At 44.8% G+C, this 20,749-nt stretch overlaps 2 protein-coding genes across 3 annotated transcripts in view; one reads left to right on the top strand and one right to left on the bottom strand.

The window, feature by feature from the left end:
- Nucleotides 1-2,744: 2,744 nt before the first annotated feature.
- On the bottom strand, nt 2,745-13,643 carry RPL6 (ribosomal protein L6). The gene is made up of 6 exons (XM_083629683.1): nt 11,629-13,643; nt 10,771-10,869; nt 6,100-6,243; nt 5,824-5,872; nt 4,446-4,630; nt 2,745-2,948 (listed from the first exon to the last, which is right to left on the bottom strand). The coding sequence occupies exons 1-6, from the start codon at nt 11,776-11,778 to the stop codon at nt 2,796-2,798; spliced, it is 780 nt and encodes a 259-aa protein (XP_083485809.1). The 5' UTR covers nt 11,779-13,643; the 3' UTR covers nt 2,745-2,795.
- Nucleotides 13,644-16,954: 3,311 nt separating this feature from the next.
- The window catches only part of PTPN11 (protein tyrosine phosphatase non-receptor type 11), a 40,932-nt gene continuing 37,137 nt past the window's right edge, over nt 16,955-20,749 (top strand). Inside the window, exon 1 of one of the 2 annotated variants that reach the window (XM_083629455.1) lies at nt 16,955-17,187. In XM_083629455.1, coding sequence (XP_083485581.1) covers nt 17,174-17,187 — 14 coding nt within the window. In that variant the 5' untranslated portion in view covers nt 16,955-17,173. The remainder of the gene's footprint in view (nt 17,188-20,749) is intronic. The other variant, XR_014551809.1, reaches the window with a different exon arrangement.

Here is a 20,749-nt window from a genome sequence, read left to right on the forward strand (position 1 = left end):
AAAGCAGTGAGTCAGCTAAACTGGGCAGCAGCCAAAACTCAAAAAAAAGCAGATGACTTGAAATGATTGTCCAGGTAGAGCCATCTATGTAGCACACAATTTCTGGCAATGTTTACCTTGATTTTGCCAATCATCCCAATTGGAGGGTGTCTTCATAATTTTACAAATTAAACCACACTGCTAAAAAGTGAAGCGTTTCTGAATGGCGGGAAGCCCATCTCTCGCAGAGCAATAATGTCAAAGGATAGTTATCTTTGGATGCTGTCGGACCCCTGTTGCATCAGCTTCCAGGGATAGTGGGAGTTGTACTTCAAGTGGAAGGCTACAGAGTCCCACCCTCATATTGGGAACCAAAACTGTGCCTAAAACCAGAAATGCCATGGTCCCTACCAAAGAATTTGCAGAATCAGGGAGAACTGGAGTTTTCTCCCCTCAAAAGTATCGGGCAGGGGGAGAACCACAATGCAAAACACAGCAGGGGCAATTGAAGAAACATCTGCTGCAGCTGTTGTTCAACTCCAGATCCCATTCACCCTATTGGCCATGTGGGTTGGGGCTGATGGAGCCAACATCTGCAGGGCCAGAGGTTCCCTGTCCAGAGAAGATTTTCTTAAAAGAGATGCAGGTCCAGTGGGGGCGGGTAGTAGTGGAGGTTGGGGCAGTTAGGGTAGATAGATCTCAGCTGTACAGAAAAACCAGCTGGTGGGGAAGAGCAAACTCAGGTTCCTGCTTTGAAATTGGCAAGATTTTTAAGATCCCCAATTCTAATGTCTCACATCCACACCACACATATATTGGTAAGGAAAAGGGATCTTGGATCTGTGACTTTCTGCCTCTTCCCTCCATCCTCTCCAGGATGGGCAAGGAGAGAGGTAGTCTGGACTGCAACCGAGTGGGAGAGATGGGACATGGTGACGATTGTTTCAGGGCTGCTTTTAAACCTGACCTCAGATCTTCCGCAGGTGGGATTTCAAGAGTCAGATTCTCTCACAAACCCTGATCCCAGGTTCTTGTGTTCTTTCTGTGCTGTGCATCTTTATCTGCCAGTGACACACCCTGTGTTTGTGTATTAAACCTGTTTAATAAATATATTAAATCTATTAGTTATGTAATTATATATACATAAATATATCATGTATATTAAATAATATCAACTATACTGCAAACACTTTATAATTAACAATATGGAAATTTAATTCCGTGTGTAGCCTGTGGGTTCCGTGTCAAATTATTCTTGCTTGGTATGAGTTGTTGGGCTGCCCTGTTCTAATAGATTACTTCTTGAAGGCACACCTGCAACAAAACACTACACACACCAGCTCCCTCTACTGACAAATTGTGGCCAGCCACACTTTGGCAATTAAATCTTGTTCTACGGTAGAGAGCTGGACTGCTGGAACACGGTGAAAGCATGAAGGCAGAGTTGATGTGAAGAGAAAAGAAAAGGCAATGGACAGTATTCAGTGGTAGCCACACCCTGAGTAGGCCCACTGCAATGGGTCTACCCTGAGTATGACCAACACTGTGTACCACTAAAGGCCCTCATTTTAATAGCTCGCAGGTACAGCCCCTCCCTCTGCACAATTCAGACCCCTGGTGTACTGAAGTGCAGAGATTTCCACTGCAGCTGTGAAGTCTTATCTCCTTCACTTCTTGATCTGCTACAAAGACACTGCTGGCCTTGTAAACTAAGCAGGATCGCATGGAATCAGTCTTTCCCCTTTGAGATTTTTTTCAACAATTAAACGGGTGGCGCTGTGGTTTAAACCACTGACCCTCTCGGGCTTGCCAATCAGGAGGTCAGAAGTTCGAAACCCCACAACGGGGTGAGCTCCTGTTGCTCAGTCCCAGCTCCTGCCAACCTAGCAGTTCGAAAGCACCCCCAAAAAGTGCAAGTAGATAAATAGGTACCGCTCCGGTGGGAAGGTAAATGGTGTTTCCGTGTGTTGCTCTGGTTTCGCCAGAAGCGGCTTAGTCATGCCAGCTGCATGACCCAGGAAAACTGTCTGAGGACAAACGCCGGCTCCATCGGCCAGTCAAGCGAGACGAGCGCCTCAACCCCAGTCGTTCACGGCTGGACTTAACTGTCAGGGGTCCTTTACCTTTATGCAGCATATACTAAATCTTATTGAACAAATAGATAACAAAGGAAGATTCTTCAACCAGCCGTTATCTCACTCTTTACAGATACCCGCAATATGCTACATCATGTTTAGGTATTAAGACAAAAGAAAAACCCAGAATTAAATGCAATGTATACAATATATGTATAAATAGCAAAGGATGCAGTGTGTGGTTGTGATGTTAAAACCCTCAGGGTCAGGTCTCAAACTGCAATTTTGGAGAAATGTAGGCACACAGCTCACAAAGGCCAAAGCTCCCTCGCTCCTTATTGAATCACCCATGGAGACTTTCCTTCAGTTTACTGAAATGAGAGTGTGAGAATTCTGACCATGCCCACTTGAAAAAGGCCTGCAAAGTTTCAAAATGAAAGGAGGGCAGTTGGGAAGAGTGCCATCCGTGAGGAGACTGCTAGTTCCCAAAGTAGGTCTACTGAGAATGAAAACCTAAGGAAAATAACTTCTGGTACAGCTCCCTCGGCTAACCAACTGTCAAAAAGAAATGCCACACCATCCACCTTCCTCAATCTAGCCCCCGCAAAAGAGTATTCAGATAGTTAGCTGTTTAAGTCAAGATAAAGCAGAATTAAACTCTACAGAAAGGAAGTACGACCAGTAAAACTATTTTGTAGGGTTCTTTTTTCTCCAAACTTTACTGTGGTGTCTCCAGACAATTTAGAAAACCAATTTGTGAGGATAAACGCCATTGGAAAGCGAAAAGGTTGAACGCAAATAGCCTCGCAGCTGAGGCACCTTCTTGATGATGGGCAAAAGCTGGGAGTCCACATGCTTCTGGTCCGCCTTGCGTCGCTCCGTTATCTCGTATTTCTGAAAAAGCAGGACAGCACATCAATCATTTGTTCACCCTTTAGTGCCCTTTGCTTTAACAGGGAGCCTCCCCAGGGCCTACAACACCTCCCGCTTCCTCTAGACTGCTGCTGTGGACCAGGATGCAAAGAACTACTTCAATATAGCGGTGACATTTAATTCTTTTTAAAATAGCAAAACCTCCTCTCTACACGCTTGCCAATGTCGTTTCACAAAATGCTTCTGAAACTCCCCTGTTTGTCAAAAGCTCCCTTAGGAGAGCAGCAGCAGAGGCTATTTCCCCATCACTGGTGGGAGACTCACTTCCTGTACCGGCACACCTGTGTGTATGCCGTGGTCTAGGAAAAAGAATTGGGCGCAGGACATCAGGCAGCAGTGATGTTTGTGTGCTGGCCTGCCCTCCCTCCCAACCAAGCAATCTGGTTAAAGGCCAATTTTTCTGTAAAATAAATAAATAAAAATGTAGCAGACGAGCATGAGCTCTGCAAGCCAATGAATCCCCATAGAACATGGGTAGGCAAACTAAGGCCCGGGGGTCGGATCCGGCCCAATCGCCTTCTAAATCCAGCCCGCGGACGGTCCGGGAATCAATGTGTTTTTACATGAGTAGAATGTGCCCTTTTATTTAAAATGCATCTCTGGGTTATTTGTGGGGCCTGCCTGGTGTTTTTACATGAGCAGAATATGTGCTTTTATTTCAAATGCATTTCTGGGTTATTTGTGGGGCATAGGAATTCGTTCACCCCCGCCCAAATATAGTCCGCCCCCCCCACAATGTCTGAGGGACAGTGGACCGGCCCCCTGCTGAAAAAGTTTGCTGACCCGTCATAGAAGGTATTTTGTACTGCCAAGCTTAGGATAAAATCTGCATCTAAAATCTGGTCCTATTTATTTTGTGGAAGGCAAGTCTTTTTCTGAAGGAGGTAGGCAGCCCAACTGTGCTAATGCCAGGCCCCCATATTTTGCTGGACTACATATCCCATAATTGATAGCCAGGGAAGTGGGAGCTGGGATCCAAAACATGCAAAGGGCCCAAAGCTGGAGAAAACTGCATATATCACACTAATACCAGCACAACAGTCAAATGCACAATGCTGGACTCACTTCTCCTGTTCAGCAGTCCCCCAAGAGTCACTACAAAGATTTTGTGGCCTGCAAATCTATAGTGGTACCTCAGGTTACATACGCTTCAGGTTACAGACTCTGCTAACCCAGAAATAGTAACTCGGGTTAAGAGCTTTGCTTCAGGATGAGGACAGAAATCGTGCCCCGGCAGTGCGGCAGCAGCGGGAGGCCCCATTAGCTAAAGTGGTGCTTCAGGTTAAGAACAGTTTCAGGTTAAGTACGGACTTCCGGAACAAATTAAGTACTTAACCCAAGGTACCACTGTGCATCTGTTTTTCTCCAAGATTTGCTAACTCGGAGAGCATTTCATTGTGGGTGCTCAAGAGACACATATGCTTTGGCCCATCTCATTCACCCAGAAAACACACCCACCTCTTTCTCAGTGTCAAAAATTTCCCCCTCCTGGTGTTTGGGTTTACGCAGCCTCTTCTTCTTGAAGTAAAGATCGCTGAGGTGCTTTGGAAGTTTCACACTGGAGATGTCAACCTTAGTTGAAGTGGCAATGACGAACTTCTGGTGAGCCCTGCGCAGGGGGACCCGGTTGATGGTCAGGGGACCTGCAGGAAAGACACAGGACAAGTGCATGACATACGGTGGCCTTGAGGCACCAGGAAAAATCCCGGCTGGTATGTGTTTTCCTGCCATTCAAGTGGGACACAATGTTGCTGCTCTGCTCAAAGGAATCAATTGAAAACCCCCAAGAAAAACAACCCCCAAGAAAAACAAAACAAGCGAACCCAGCTATTCTATACTCAAGAAAAATGCAGCCAGCACAGGAAACTGGCAGAACAGCCTGGGAATGACAGGAAAACACACTTAAAAAAAAATTATACATATTTATTGCCAAGTACCTGCTACTCCACCTTGGTTCAAGAACTTCCAGAGTGGCTTTCAGGGTAAAAAAGGAAACAGAAATAGAACTCAGAAGAGGCACAAGATATTGTTGGGGTGTGGTTTCTTTGGGTCTTGAAAGTAATCCTGGAAGTGCCATTTGTCAGGTTTGGGTGTGACATTTACTGCTTTTTGCACAGTACTTTCTAAAACAGTGCACACTGATGCTAAAAAAGGGATATGAGGGGTAAAAGCCATTAAGATTCACCACACAATAGTGGGATTCCATGATTTGTTTACTGTAAGTAATGTATTTGAGGGATAACTAGTATGCTACAAGTCTATTTGGATATCCATTCCACTGAGTTCAACAGAATTTGTTCCCAAGTGTGTATAGCTATGAATCAGCAAGTCCCCAGTTTGAACCTTGCCCCTGGCACAAAGTCACCAAATGGAACTCTTTCTCAAACTCAGCCCCTGCACTCATATCACGTGGGATAATAGTGATTCACCTTTAGGGGCTGTTGCATGACATGGTCCTCCAGATATTGCTGGACTCTGAACCGCCACCAGCCACAGCCAGCTTGGTCCATGGCCTGGCCAGCGCACCACAGTTCATCAACACCTGCAGGGTGACAGGTCCCCCATGCCTAGCGTAAGGGTTACAACTAGTTAGCACAAAGTTCTTTGAAAAGGTCAAAGAGCTCTATGTGTTAAGTACTATTGTGGTAATATTTGAGGTGTACTTACTATATTCACTACTTCCACCCTATAATGGCTGTATTTGTTTTAATGAAGGAAATGAAATTTATTTAAGAGTCCCAACATACAAAATGCATCAAATAGTTAATCCAGGTGAGCAGAGATTATAGGAAAGCAAATGTTATAGGTCCTAGCTGTCGATGTAAGATTAGCTTACCTGTTACAAGCAACAGACCACTTCCGAGCTGCTTCAGAAAGACCACACGCTAAAAACAAGACAGAGGAGGTTTGTAAATAGGGTGAAGGAACACCAATCACCTGCAAATAACACTAAACTATGGTTTAACCTTATGTCTGAAAACTGCCCATAGCTGAACTTTGGCTCACTTACTGCTAACAATCTCAATCTGAAGCCATGGTTTATGAACTGCAGGTTGTTTTAGAAAAGCAGATAATGGCCCAGCATAAGGGTCATTCACAGAGTTCCCCTTACCTTGCCTCGGTGGCGACCAGTGAGAAGGATCACAACAGTTCCTGGGGTTATTGAAGCCCGCAGCTTCCTCTTGTGTAGGGCAAAATTCTTTTTGCCATGACTCAGGAGTTTGCGGGGAACATCTTCTGTTGGGTAGTACCTTGGCTGAAAGGAGACGAATTATTAGCTTTCGCAGTCTAGTTTTGACTTCAGCACCCCCTTTCTTACAAGAACTCATTCTTGACACTTTTAATGCTTGATGTGGGAAAATCCCAGCCATGTGTTTGCCCAACAGCCAAAAGGTCTAGCAGCCTCTCCAGCATACGGTGCTGGCATGTATGCAACCAATTATGAAATCTATAGATCTGAATGTGTTCTTGTGCAGCAAAGCATCACAGCACCGATGCAATTAAAGAAAGCTGCCTATGAAGTTTTCCATTCATCTGTCTTTAAACATATCAAAGCAAAGACAGACAACACCCCTACAGAGCACAAAATCAGACAGGTGGACACCTGCACAGATAAGGGCCCTTTTCTACTTTGCACAGAAATGGTGAAAATTGATAATGCAATGTTTAATTCTCTGCACAAATCTCAATTTGTTGGTTTTTTTATCTAAATTTGTTTTTGAGCTTATTTGCATGGTAGGAATGTATCTTATTACAAAGGAAAAACATTAGGTGAGCATTCACCACACAAGGATTTAAAACATTCAGCTGTCACTTATACTTTACAGCAGGTGTGGCCTGCCACTTGTCTGTTGGACTGCAAACACTCACTGATCATGCAGTTTGGGGTAAAAGGCAGATAGTCTGACAATACCCAAAGGGACAAATCTTCCTGCCCCCCCCAATGGCTTAAACAAGAGAATAAGCAGGCGGTTGTTTTGATTCAAGTGTCACCTGCTACAGGTAGAAACATTTATGCAGACCACCTGTGATCATCCGTACACACTTTGCACAATCATGCTGCAACAGCAGCAGGCCACTGTATCATTCCTAATTAGTCCAGATGTGTTCCTATTATCATGCTATCCCCCTTCCTGCACACAGCGGGGGAAGGGGGCAGATTTCAGGCTCATGGGAACTGATTTCCCTTTCAGCAGAACCCCAAGATATAGCCCGTCAGGTGCAAAAGACACATAAGTAGAATTAAAGAACAGAGGCTATGCTACTATTGTACTTAAGTGTTCACAAGCACTGTGCTCACTAGTTCAGATGAAGGTTTCAGTCAGACTTAAAATTACACTTGATCCAATATTACTAAGTTGGCTATCAGCTGGCGATTCTGCACAGATCAGGCAAATTTGGCACATACAATTTTGTCATATCCTGTAATTGCTTTCTTTTGTGAAGGGGCTATAGGTTTCAATAATACATCACTAAATACTGCTTTAATTCATTTTTTATTAACTATTTTATTCTGTTTTTCAACAGATACAAAATGAAGTGAGCAACAAAATCGAAAACAGGAAACAGAAGGGATAGGGAACCAAAGTATCTTAGGCATGTATGGTATTTACTTTACACACCGCTTGTTATAAAATACTTCAAAGTAGTTTGCAAATAAAATTATAAGAAAAATTAACAATAATTTAAGACCTTCAAAAAGTGAAACAGACTAAAAACAGATTAAAACCTGTATCAACTTTATAAGAAAACATGTCTCTTTAGCAGGTGCTGAAGAGTACCACTGAAGGTGCCTGCCTCATATAAATATAAAAGAGATGGCGTCTTATTTGCATATGTGGTTGAACTGCATAGTTATCCGAGACTTCTGGAACAATATTTATGATGAACTTAGAATGATATTTAAACTTAATTTTAAAAAAAGACCAGAAACCCCCCTTCTAGGCATATTTCCAACAGAAATAGGAAAAAATATAAAAACATTGTTCATGTATGCAGCAACGGCAGCCAGAATATTAGTGGCAAGAAATTCAATACCTACAATAGCAGAGTGGCAAGCCCTAATGATAGAATATCTACAGCTAGCAAAGATGACAGGGAGAGTAAGAGATCAATCTAAACAGAATGTATAGAAAGAATGGAGAATATTTAAAGAATATCTAAAAAATTATTGTAAGAATAAGAATCTCCTGGCAGAACTAGAGTGATTCTTGTACATAAAAGGTGGAAATGATATTATGTTCGGACGTACGAAAATAATTAAGTTAATTTGAGACTGTGCATTATAAAGGAAAGAATATAGTAAATGAAAATATTTGGAAGCCTTTTTTAGCTGATTTATAGTAATGTTTTTGTTCTTTTTTGTGAGTTTGTAAATATGATATGGCATTTACATATATGAAATGTACAGTGGATGCTTGGGTTGCGAACGTGATCCGTGCGGGATGCACGTTTGCATCCCACAGCGTTCGCAACCCGCGGGTTGTGATTTGGGGCTTCTGCGCATGTGCAAAGCGCAATCTAGCGCTTCTGCGCATGCGCGGCCGCCGAAACCCAGAAGTAGCCCATTCCGGTAGTTCCGGGTTTTGGCAGTCCGTAACCCAAAAAACCGCAACCTGAAGCGGGTGTAACCCGAGGTATGACTGTATAGTATTATGTGGTTTTTTTCTCTTCTCTTTTTTCCTTTTTATTTTCTCTCTTTGTGTCTGTATTAAATGACATTGCGTTTTGATTTTTTTAAATTCAAATTAATAAAGATTTAATAAAAAAATTATAAATATTATATTCAGTAGTACAGGATAGAAAGCATAGTTGCCTCTATATAATTCTGAACTACATTCTGTCGTGGAAGCTAACAGACAACATACGAAGGAATCCAAGGGCCCTCATGACCGCAAAGGGATTGATCCTATAACACCAGATGGACAAACTCTTGCCAACTGTTAAGCAAGTAATAGAGTGAGAACCTTGCTGAAACACTTGTATCTGTATGTGCAGCCTGTCACAAGAGAGCAAGTTCTGGATAGTGAACATCTATTGAACTGTATATGCCTAAGCTGACTTTCTTTGTAATCAGAAGTATATTGCTGTGTATCTAAATCTGTCTGCTTGGAGCAGCACTGTGAGCTGGAAAATGCTTGTTTATGTGTGGATACACATTGCTGCATCCCTCCTCCCTTTGATTCACCTTTCTTGTTTTATAAAAATAGTATTAATAATCATTTAAAAACAGGGTGCCTCTTAGCACATTCTGAGCCAAAGAATTTGCTTTCAGTACCGTTAACAGGGTGGAATGGAGCTCAGAATGATTCCATGCAAAAGTCCACTCCTGGTTCACTTACTTCATTTTTTTTTTTAAAAAAAATACATATTTATTAAGGTTTTACAAAACAAAGAATTCATCATTTCAAAATGTATCATTTCCATACATAAAGCTCAAGAAAAACAAAAATATATGACAGAAAAAAAGAAAAGAAGAAAAATAGAAAAACAGAAAAAAGAAAAACACTCTTTCTTAAATTTATAAAGTTCCATGCCCCTCTGTCTTGACCTCCTCACATCCCCCTTTTTTGTGTTCCATTTTACTCCAATCAGATTCAGCAAATTCAAAACCTTGTTTCAACCATACTTAATGTTATATTCTAATTATTATGTCCCCATTTTCCATTTTTTTAATCCGTACCTCATCTTATAAAATATGACATAATATTGTTCTGTTCATAACCCCTTATCCTTTTTTTCTTAAATTCTTCTTTTCACACACCTTTGACCAAAGTCACACAAACCCTGTTGCTTTTACTTCCCACATCCTATTGACACTCAAAGATTTTACAGTATTTTTGTAGATAGTCCTTAAACTTTTTCCAGTCCTGTTCCATCGATTCTTCTCCCTGGTCACGGATTCTGCCAGTCATTTCAGCCATCTCCATGTAGTCTATCACTTGCGTCTGCCATTCCTCCACGGTGGGTAGATCCTGTGTCTTCCAATATTTAGCTAAAAGTATTCTTGCTGCTGTTGTTGCATACATAAAGAATGTTCTATCTTTCTTTGATACCCATTGGCCAACTATGCCCAAGAGAAAGGCCTCTGGTTTCTTAGGGAAGGTACTTTTAAATACTTCACTTACTTCACTTCAGTAGCCCAAAAGTGGTTTTGTTGTCCAGTAGGGTACTTGGGAACCTAAAGCCCTTGCCAACCTATTGCAAATTCTCCATAGATTTACCAGTAGATCCTGATCTACCCAAGGCCCAGTCATGCCATACAGACTGTTGAAGCAGCCAAATTTCTTTGAGAGGAAAAATCAAGCTATTTGAAGAGAACTATAGCACTGTGAACACCCTAGTCTAAAGTATTTTTTTGGTTTTTTTACTAGTCAGCCTACCCACAGATTAAGTCATCTGTTATGCCTAAAAAGAACGAAAGAACCAACTTTTGTATCTGTACCCTAGCTGCACTCAGTCCCCACTAGGCAGAATGTACTCCCCCAAAGCGAGTGACTGTTTTCAAGCCCGATTAATTTTTGGTGTGCTCATTATTCATAAGGGAATTGCAGCATTTAATAGAAGACAGGCAAGCACCTGTAGCTTGACACCTCCCCCTGCAAAAAACTCTGCTGCAAGCTACTTTTTATTCCCCATTTACTACGTGGGAGTGGCAACAGGAAGAGGGAAAGTGGTCAGCTAGCAAGTGTATCGCGAAGGTGTAATTTGAGACCAGACCTGGCACATTCAAACTTGAAAGCCTTAACCGCTACAGTGCACCAGCTTGCAGACAAGTTCTTACCATTTTGCGAAGTTTGACCACCCTGTTGCCTCCATTCTTATCACCTCCAACAGGCTTCGTGATAGTAGCTGGCTCTTTCTCTCTTTTCTTCTTTTCTATCTGAAGACAAAACAAAACACAAACTACTTTAAAAATATATTTGCAAACTAGCTTCCAATGCAATGCAGAAGAGAAGCTCTGCTGCCTCATACTTAAAATCTGGCTGAGATTCAGCCAGGTGCCTCTGATAAGTCCACAAAAGCTGAGCCCAGTCAAGACCTCTCCCCTCTTGCTTGTTCCAGGACCTGAGATTCAGAGGTACACTGCCTTTAAATGTGGAGGTTCAATGTCACCAACATGGCCAACAGCTGTTGAGGTATGAATTTATTATTACAGGGAGACCAACCTGACGTCATTCAACAGCCACAGGAGGTGCAACTACAAGCTCTCTTCCTCCCTCCACAGGTGGAAGAACATTCAGCCTCATCAGCTGCCCAGGAATTGCAGGATTAAAGGGAAGCAAACTCTGGCATCTACCATCAGACCCAGAGCCACTGGGAGGATGTGCACCCTGCCTCCCAGGAAGTACATCACAGTAAGGGCCCCAACAATTGGTCAAAAAAGAGAACGCTGCAGAGGTCTTGTTGCCCTCCCCACGCCAGGAAGATCACTTATAAGAACCAGTGTCTGAGCTGGGTTTATTCCTCATTCCTGTCTCCTTTTCCACTGAACAGCAGGGTAAAAATGAAATTTATCTAGCCCTTTTAAAAAAGCTTCATCAGGCTGCACGCCAGCAAATGTTCTGTATGTTAAATGGCAGCTTGTAAGTTATGCAGCTCTACCTACTATGAGCTCTGAAAGATTGCTAGTTCCCCCTACCTTAGTTTCTGGAGCTTTGTACTTGCGCTTGTACATGGCCTTCCGAGCATACATGGCAGACCGGGAATACTTCCCGATTCCCCGGGCCAGCACTGGGTTGCGGCTGGCATGAACCTTCCGAACCCTCTTTGCTTTCTTCTCGCCCGCCATCTAGAAAGCAGAGAAATCAACATTAGCAAATTGCAGAACGTAAGCAAGAAAAAGGAAAAGAGCATCGCACAATGGAAAAAGACATTTAAGGGTTTTTTTTGTTTTAAAAAAGTTTCTAGCCCTCAACATTGCACAACAGTTACAATCAATACAGCATTGCTTCATTGGGATAAAGAATAGTTCTGAAATATAAAAAACGAGCTACAGTAGTAGCATGGAACTAAAACAAAGACCACATTCTTTAATGATAACAGGCCTCTTCCTGTTATCCTAACTTTCAGATATATTCTCTGATACACACACACACACACACACACACACACACGTGTATGTGGTGGCAATTATCCATTATGAAGCAGACTGTAGTCCACAAAAACTTATGTTGCAATATTGGCTGCGTACACAACTATAATTTAAAGCACACAAATTCCCCCAAAGAACCCTGGGAAATGTAGTTGGTTAAGGGTGCTGGGAATTTTGCTCTGTGTGGAGTAAAATTTAGTTCCCATAATTTTTGGGGGGAAGCCATGTGCATTGAATATATGGAGGTCATGAAACCATGATGTCTATGCTACACTACATATGTCGTACAGCCCCCCTTTGGTCTTTTAACTCTGTACTTCACTTAGCTTATGTACATGAAGCTTACCCCCTGAGCTGTTATCTATGCTAGATCCAATGCAAATTTATTTAGAACAACGCCAAAGTAATTGATGACAGCTTTCCTAAGCAAGCTTAGGTAGGATTACAGCTCTAGCCTCCTAGAAGAGGAGAGGGAAGGCTTGTTTTAAGAATATAACCGGGGCATGCTGTAACCATCCTGTTCTGAAAGTGGCCAACCACATTCCTGTGGGAAGCCTGCAAGCAGGACCAAAACACAAGAGCCCTCTCCTCTCCTGCGTTAGGAGTATTGCTGCCTCCAACTGTGGAGGCAGAGAATAGCCATTGATAGCCTTCTCCTCAATGAATTATAAGAACAGAAGAATAACCTGCTGGATGGGAAAACCTGCAAGCAACACTCTTCCCCACTGGTCGAAAAGGTTAAAAAATATTATATTTAGACAAAAGCCCACTTCACGACTGGCATCCTATAGACACTTTCCTGTTTTTCATAAACAAAGCATCAGAGGTTAGCTGACTATCAAAAAGAAGCTTTAAGGAGGTGACAAAAGTCATAAAGAACTCCTGGCCAACTGGTCTACAGAGACATTCCCAGGTCGGACTTGAACACACGACCCTTTTCTCATGCTCAAAGACCCAACCCAATGCACCAATCAAGGACCATCCACAAAACATGCCACGCATCGAGGCTGGTGAAATCGTGGCCAAGAAGAGACAGTATTAGGATGGGCCGAGCGCGACCCTGGAGAAACACCTGAGACACGCATTAAGTCGTTCCCACGTAGCCACGACCAACCCCAGAGGGCGAGAACCATTTGCAAGATCGTGCGGCTAAGAAGCCGGCAGCTCCTCCCGTTGAAAAACCTTTCAAGCGACCTGCTGGGTCGGAGATGCTTCGCCCCCCCCCCCCCGCGTCGCAAGACACCCAAGAACAGTGACAACACGTGTTCCTCCTCCGAGCCGCGCGCCTCTTCGGTGCAATACGGCAGCCCCCTGCAAACCACCGGCCTGCCAAGCGAGTGAATCCGCGGCGGCCTAAAACTCCGGCGGCGCCTGCCGGGGAATTCCACCCCGCCGACCGAAAGAACAGCCCCGCAGCGCCCGCCGCACGTCCGCCGAGGAGCCTGCTCCTATCCGAACCTCGCTCGGTGCCTCTTTAAGGCGGATGGCAGCGGATTATAACGGCGGGCCTGAGGAGCGAAAAGCCACCACGACGCCATACTTACCTTCGGAGAAGGGAAAAAGAGGCAATATCCGGGACCTCGGCGCAAAAGAGAAAGCGGGCGTGACGTCACCGCGCGCGACCCAAGGCACTCTGGGGGATGTAGTTTACTGTGCTGTAACCTTCCCACCTTTAAAGGAGGGTGAAAGAGGAGAGCGCAAAATATGGTCTGAAGCTCAACATCAAAAAAACGAAGATCGTGGCCACCGGTCCCATCACCTCCTGGCAAATAGAAGGGGAAGAAATGGAGGCAGTGAGAGATTTTACTTTCTTGGGCTCCATGATCACTGCAGATGGTGACAGCAGCCACGAAATTAAAAGACGCCTGCTTCTTGGGGAAAAAGCAACGACAAACCTAGACAGCATTTTAAAAAAGCAGAGACATCACCTTGCCAACAAAGGTCCGTATAGTAAAAGCTATGGTTTTCCCAGTAGTGATGTATGGAAGTGAGAGCTGGACCATAAAGAAGGCTGATTGCCGAAGAATTGATGCTTTTGAATTATGGTGCTGGAGGAGACTTTTGAGAGTCCCATGGACTGCAAGAAGATCAAACGTATCCATTCTTAAGGTAATCAGCCCTGAGTGCTCACTGGAAGGACAGATCGTGAAGCTGAGGCTCCAATACTTTGGCCACGTCATGAGAAGAGAAGACTCCCTGGAAAAGACCCTGATGTTGGGAAAGATGGAGGGCACAAGGAGGAGGGGACGACAGAGGACGAGGTGGTTGGACAGTGTTCTCAAAGCTACCAACATGAGTTTGACCAAACTGCGGGAGGCAGTGTAAGACAGGAGCGCCTGGCGTGCTCTGGTCCAGGGGGTCACGAAGAGTCGGACACGACTAAACAACAACAAACAATCTTCCCACAGTTTGACTTCAGCACCAAAGGCTCATTCCACTATTGTCTCCCGAGCCAGCCGGATGCCATCTAACTTTGTGGTCGTAGCTGCTATTCCGAAAGGAGCATAGACGGCTGTGTGATGGGCATTATATCAATTCCTTGCCTAATGATCCTTAGCAATTAATTTGCCTTTCCCCCGGTTGCTGTACACTGGATCGACATCTTCATTATTACAATTAATTTATTACTTGCCTTCTAAACCACCGTCTCTAGATGATTTGTACATAAGATAAATTTACACATAAAACCAGTTTAAAACACAAATACAGCAAATGCATTTAAAACCAGACTAAAATCCAAACAAGTGGACACTAGTGGTAAGGATCCGTTTATCCAGCTGCCAAAGCCTGTTGGAACAAAACAAAAAAAACTCCAATTACAGTGGTACCTCAGGTTAAGTACTTAATTCGTTCTGGAGGTCCGTTCTTAACCTGAAACTGTTCTTAACCTGAAGCACCACTTTAGCTAATGGGGCTCCCTGCTGCTGCAGCGCCGCCGGAGCATGATTTCTGTTCTTATCCTGAAGCAAAGTTCTTAACCTGAGGTACTATTTCTGGGTTAGCGGTGTCTGTAACCTGAAGCGTCTGTAACCTGAAGCATATGTAACCCGGGGTACCACCGTGGTTTATGGAAAGTGTAGATAATGGGTGCCTTTCGATCTCAACAGGGATGCTCTTCCGAAGAACAGGGACAGCCACATTAAAGCCCTGCTCCGAGTTAATGCAGAACGTGTTTCTGAGATCTTTGGAACTTGCGGCAGAAAATCTCCCACAGGTCACAAGGAACTAGGGGCAGTTCATGAAAACCACCAGTGGTGTCCAAACTTTTTTCAAAGAGGGCCAGATTTGATGAAGTGAAGGGTCGTGAGGGCCGACCAAAGTTGTTAATCTTTTTTTAGGGTTGAAGTTGTTGAGGTATTTTTAGGATTTTACCCCAGGAAATAAACTGCCACAGGGGCTGGATTAAACTCACTGGCGGACTAGATTAGGCCCCCGAAACAGACTTCGGACATGCCTGCCTTATACTGTTCTATAACACACTTGGTTGTTTTCAGGGTTCCATAAGAGTCTTTGCTGTTTTCCTCTTCAGCATTACAAAACATTACAAAAGGAGCCATCTGTCGTAAAACATGCTTTATGATACGTTTCCTTCTTTTATCATAACACAATATAAATAACAACATTTTTGGTCTGAGAGCTTTTGGTTGGTGCTTTGGATAGTTGACGGCTTGAGAATCACTGCTTTGGGTTTCGTGATGGAAGAAAGGTGGGGTGTAAATGTAATAAAATTGGCAGTTCTCTGAATATTTGTTGAAAGCTGGCTGCGTTTTGTTCATTACTGGAAGATATATGGATGAATATTATTTTTGTAAATTATGGAATATATGTAATAAATCTAGCTTATTAAATACATTTTATACTATATTCATATCCTACATTGTAAAATAGTGCATTAAAGACTCATACACTTATTATTGGCCTGAGTATTCATGATCGAGAGTAGATTTTATCAGATATATGAAGTTAGGAAGTTAGTCAGATATAGTTGAAGTAAATAAAAAAACTAAAAAATTGTCCAGTAGCACCTTAAAAAGGTAAAGGGACCCCTGACCATTAGGTCCAGTCGCAGACGACTCTGGGGTTGCGGCGCTCATCTCGCTTTATTGGCCGAGGGAGCCGGCGTACAGTTTCCGGGTCATGCGGCTAGCATGACTAAGCCGCTTCTGGTAAACCAGAGCAGCGCACGGAAACGCCGTTTACCTTCCCGCCGGAGCGGTACCTATTTATCTACTTGCACTTTGACGTGCTTTTGAACTGGTAGGTTGGCAGGAGCAGGGACCGAGCAACGGGAGCTCAGCCCATCGCAGGGATTCGAACCGCCGACCTTCTGATTGGCAAGTGCTACGCTCTGTGGTTTAACCCACAGTCAGACCAACTAAGTTTGTTCTGGATACAGTATAAGCTTTCGTGTGCATGTACACTTCTTCAGATACACATGCACACGAAAGCTTATACCCAGAACAACCTTCGTTGGCCTCTAAGGTGCTACTGGACAATTTTTTAGTTTTTTTATTTGTTTCGACTGCCTCAGACCAGCACAGCTACCCACCTGAATCTAGAGTCAGATATAGGTGTAAGGACAAGTTCAAGCAGTGAAGCCAACTTGCAAAAAGCACGGACTGCAGCAATTCTGCTGCAGCTTTCATGCATGCAAATAAAGTCTGGAAATTATTCACATCAGGCGCTGGTAACCGAACCACCCAGATTTGCAAAATAGGAAAACAACAACATGCAAGTATGGAAAGGGTGCCAACCATAGAAGTGCTGCTGTCTAGAGCGCCATGCGGAGACTTTCCGCCAAGAGCGGCTGCTTCCCAATGAATACCAGAACTCGAGGCTGCGTGCCTCTCTGGCCTCGGCTGTCTCTATGGTCATTCTAGGAGGCGTCCCTTTTCCTCCACTGTGGGCGGGACCCGCCGCCGCCGCGTCGCGGGCGTGTGACGCGCTAGTGGCTGCGACGCTTTGCTCTGTGTGGCTCTCCCTCCCAGGCCCTGAATGCGGCCGGGCCCGGGTTGGTTTCTGCTCCCCACCTCCCGGGCCGGGCTCCCCGTGAGGCGAAGGGCCCTCATGTGAGAAAGCCGGAGACGGAAAGATGACCTCGAGGAGGTGAGCGGGGAAGAAGGGCAAGCCCCGCCCCTCGGCTCTTCCTGTGGGGGAAGGGGGCTTGGCCCCTCCCCACTGCTGTTGCCATGGGGACAGGTGGGGGTAGCCCCAATCCCTCAGGTCCTTAATGGGGTGGGGTGAGGTGGGGGGCGGCCTTTCCTTTGCCGCAGGACAGGCTATAACGGGGGCCGGGGGGGGCGGAGAAGCAGAGGAGCTCCTTCCCCCTGCAATGAAGACAGCCCCCAGTTCAAGCCTGGCGAAGAGAGCGAGCTCGTACTCTGCTTCTCCACACCATGCATGTAAAAGCACATGCAACGCCACATTTAAAGCCCACGAGAGAGTCCTGGGAACTGTAGGTTGCCCAGGGTGCTGGGAATTGTAGCTCTCTCTCTGTGTGTGTTTGGACTTGCAGCTCCCAGAATTCCTTCTGGGGGCGGGGAAAGGCATGGTGTGCTTGCTTTGAATGTGTGCTGGTTGTGGGTCGGCAGCCAGATCCCTTGGCCAAGGCTTGACTCGCTGCGGAGATTTGTGGGGACTGTGCTGGACTGTGTGTAGGGGAGGGAGGGGACTTTGGAGGAACACTGATGTTCCCAGAACATATAAGCCAGGGGCTTTACAAGGCTTAAAGGTTCACGGGCAGCCAAGCAACCCATGTTCCAAGGAAAGGTGGCTTTGGGAATCTACATCCTCTCTCATCTTTTGCATAATTGAGTGTGCTCTTATCACTTCACCTGTCTCTACTACACCATACATCAAAAGTTTCCCTCTTAGCAAACTACAGTTCCCATAATTCTTTGGGGAAAGTCATGTGTTTTAAATGTGTGTTGGATGTGCTTTAAACGCATGGTGCAGATCTGCCCTGCTTCTTCACAAAAAAGCTCCCCACTGCAAGATGTGACTATCAGCTTTAAATGTCTGTGACCGTTCTTTGCTCTCTTGATTTGGTAATGTGATTGGCTGTTTTGTTTTTGATCCTTCTTCATGCAATACATGACTAATTTGTGGAATTTTAAACTTTGAATCTGTATCTTGCTGTAGTGTTGTGCTGGATGTTTTCTGTGTTTTAAATATTTCCCAGAAGCCCTAAAAGGTAGGGTAGAAATGTGTTAATAAAATTTCCCACTGCCAGATGGGGTGGTGACCACTAGCTGTAGAAGGGGATTTTAGGCAAATTAAGAACTGAAAAAGAACCCTGCAAAAGCTCACCTAGTCTAGCATCCTACTTTCATAATGGCCAGCCAGATGCCTTGAACAATTTGGAATGTGTCATTGAACTGTCATAGTTCCCTCGCTTGCCTAATATAGGAGTGTTGAAAACTCAGACTTTTGTATTGCTGGAATGTTGCCTATTGTACAAAGGTATCCTGTTCTCGCAGTGGCCAGCCAGATGTTTCTGGACAGCCTGAGTGCAACAGCATCCTCCCAGCTTGTGATTCTCAGCAACTAGTGTTCAGAGGAATGCTGCCTCCTACAGTGGAATTAGAAAATAGCTATTATGACTGTTCTTTGATATCCTTAAAAAGGTAAAGGGACCCCTGACCATTAGATCCACTCGTGGCCGACTCTGGGGTTGCGGCGCTCATCTCGTTTTATTGGCCAAGGGAACTGGCGTACAGCTTCTGGGTCATGTGGCCAGCATGACTAAGCCACTTCTGGCAAACCAGAGCAGCGCACGGAAATGCCATTTACCTTCCTGCCGGAGCGGTACCTATTTATCTACTTGGTGTGCTTTTGAACTGCTAGGTTGGTAGGAGCAGGGACCGAGCAACGGGGATTTGAACTGCCGACCTTGTGATCGGCAAGTCTCAGGCTCTGTGGTTTAACCCACCGCGCCACCCATGTCCCTTTTGATACCCTTATTCTCTAAGAATTTGTCTATACCCTTTTTAAAGCCATACAAGTTGGCAGCCATCACTACATCTTGTAATGAATTTCATAGTTTTAACTATGTGATGTGTGAAGAAGCGCCTACTTTTGACCTCATTGGACAGCCCTAAGTTCTCATGTTATGAGAGCTGGATAAACACTTTCTCCACACATTATTTTAGTGATGGCTGTGTGAAATCGCCAGGTTCAGAGGCAGTCTATCCCTGAATGCCAGTTGTTGGGGGACAACAGAGAGAGTGCTTGTGCCCTGCCTTGTCTTGTGGTCATCTTCCTGCCTACTCTGAGAAGTAGGTTGATGGACCAGGAAAGGCTTTGGTCTGATCCTTCAGGGCTGCCATTAGAGTCTTATGGGCAATTGAGAACAGTGCCCAGGCATCTTGGTCGCAAGTGGTTGAGAGCCCGGTGCAAAATGTGCCCGATGTCTGGCTCGTTTCAAACACCTCCCTCTACTAAAATTTGTCAGTTTTGTATTCCATACCCTCCTGGTCAGGGGCGTGGGTGGCGCTGTGGGTTAAACCACAGAGCCTAGGGCTTGCTGATCAGAAGGTCGGCAGTTCGAATTGTTGCTCGGTCCCTGCTCCTGCCAACCTAGCAGTTTGAAAGCACGTCAAAGTGCAAGTAGATAAATAGGTACCGCTCCGGCGGGAAGGTAAACGGCGTTTCCGTGTGCTGCTCTGGTTCGCCAGAAGTGGCTTAGCCATGCTGGCCACATGACCCGGAAGCTGTACGCTGGCTCCCTCGGCCAATAAAGCGAGATGAGCACCACAACCCCAGACTCAGCCACGACTGGACCTAATGGTCAGGGCTCCCTTTACCTTTACCTACCCTCCTGGTCACATTTTTTTATTGGATGTTATCTCAGTTCCTTTTAAATACCAGTTCTACTCCAGGATTGCCAAGCATATTCATTTTTAATTCTTGATTTTGTTTTATTGATAAGAGCCCTTTGTATTTCCTTATTTTCCCCATTGTAGGTGACATATAACCTGTCATATATTCGATTACATTAGCAAATAATTTCAAAAAAATGCTTCCTGCTGGCCCGCCACCATTTTCTTCTTCTCTGTATTTGTAAAATGGCATAGCCCGCCTCAGACCCTAGAATCAGGGTGGTATATCAGCCTTAAATGAGTGTCTGACGCCTGAGTGCTGTTGTTCCGATCACATTTCCGGAACCACTTGGCATAACTTGTTGGCCTACGGCTGACTTGATACACCCCCAAATCCTTCTATTTTTGGCCATTGACAAAATGCCGCTTCCCACCTTGAGCCAAATATACATGGAGCCCCAGATAGCCTTGGGACAAAAGTTACAAATAGAGCAGCCACCTCGGCCAGTGACTGCCGGAACTCCCATTCTTCTTCTGGGTTCCATTAGATGGGTTGAGTCTGGGGCTTTTTATGGTCTCTGCTTCAGGTTTTCAAAATGGCTCCTTTAAATCCCACAGCCAAGCCCCCACAAAATTCTGTGACAGCCATTAAGATTTTGCCAGGTGCTGTTAGCTTGCATTTCATAATCTGTGAAATGGAAAAATGTTGCTGGTGGGCTGTGATGGTGGGTGGTAGAAGGTCAGAGGAAAAGAGGTATTGAAAAAGAATGGGCAGTGTGGGGAATGGCGAGAAGTGATTTTCAAGCTGCCCCCCGCCCCTCACAGCTCTAGCCTCCGCCCTTCCTGAA

This window comes from Podarcis filfolensis (assembly GCF_964270895.1).
Source record: "Podarcis filfolensis genome assembly, chromosome: 8".
Lineage (NCBI taxonomy): Eukaryota > Metazoa > Chordata > Lepidosauria > Squamata > Lacertidae > Podarcis > Podarcis filfolensis.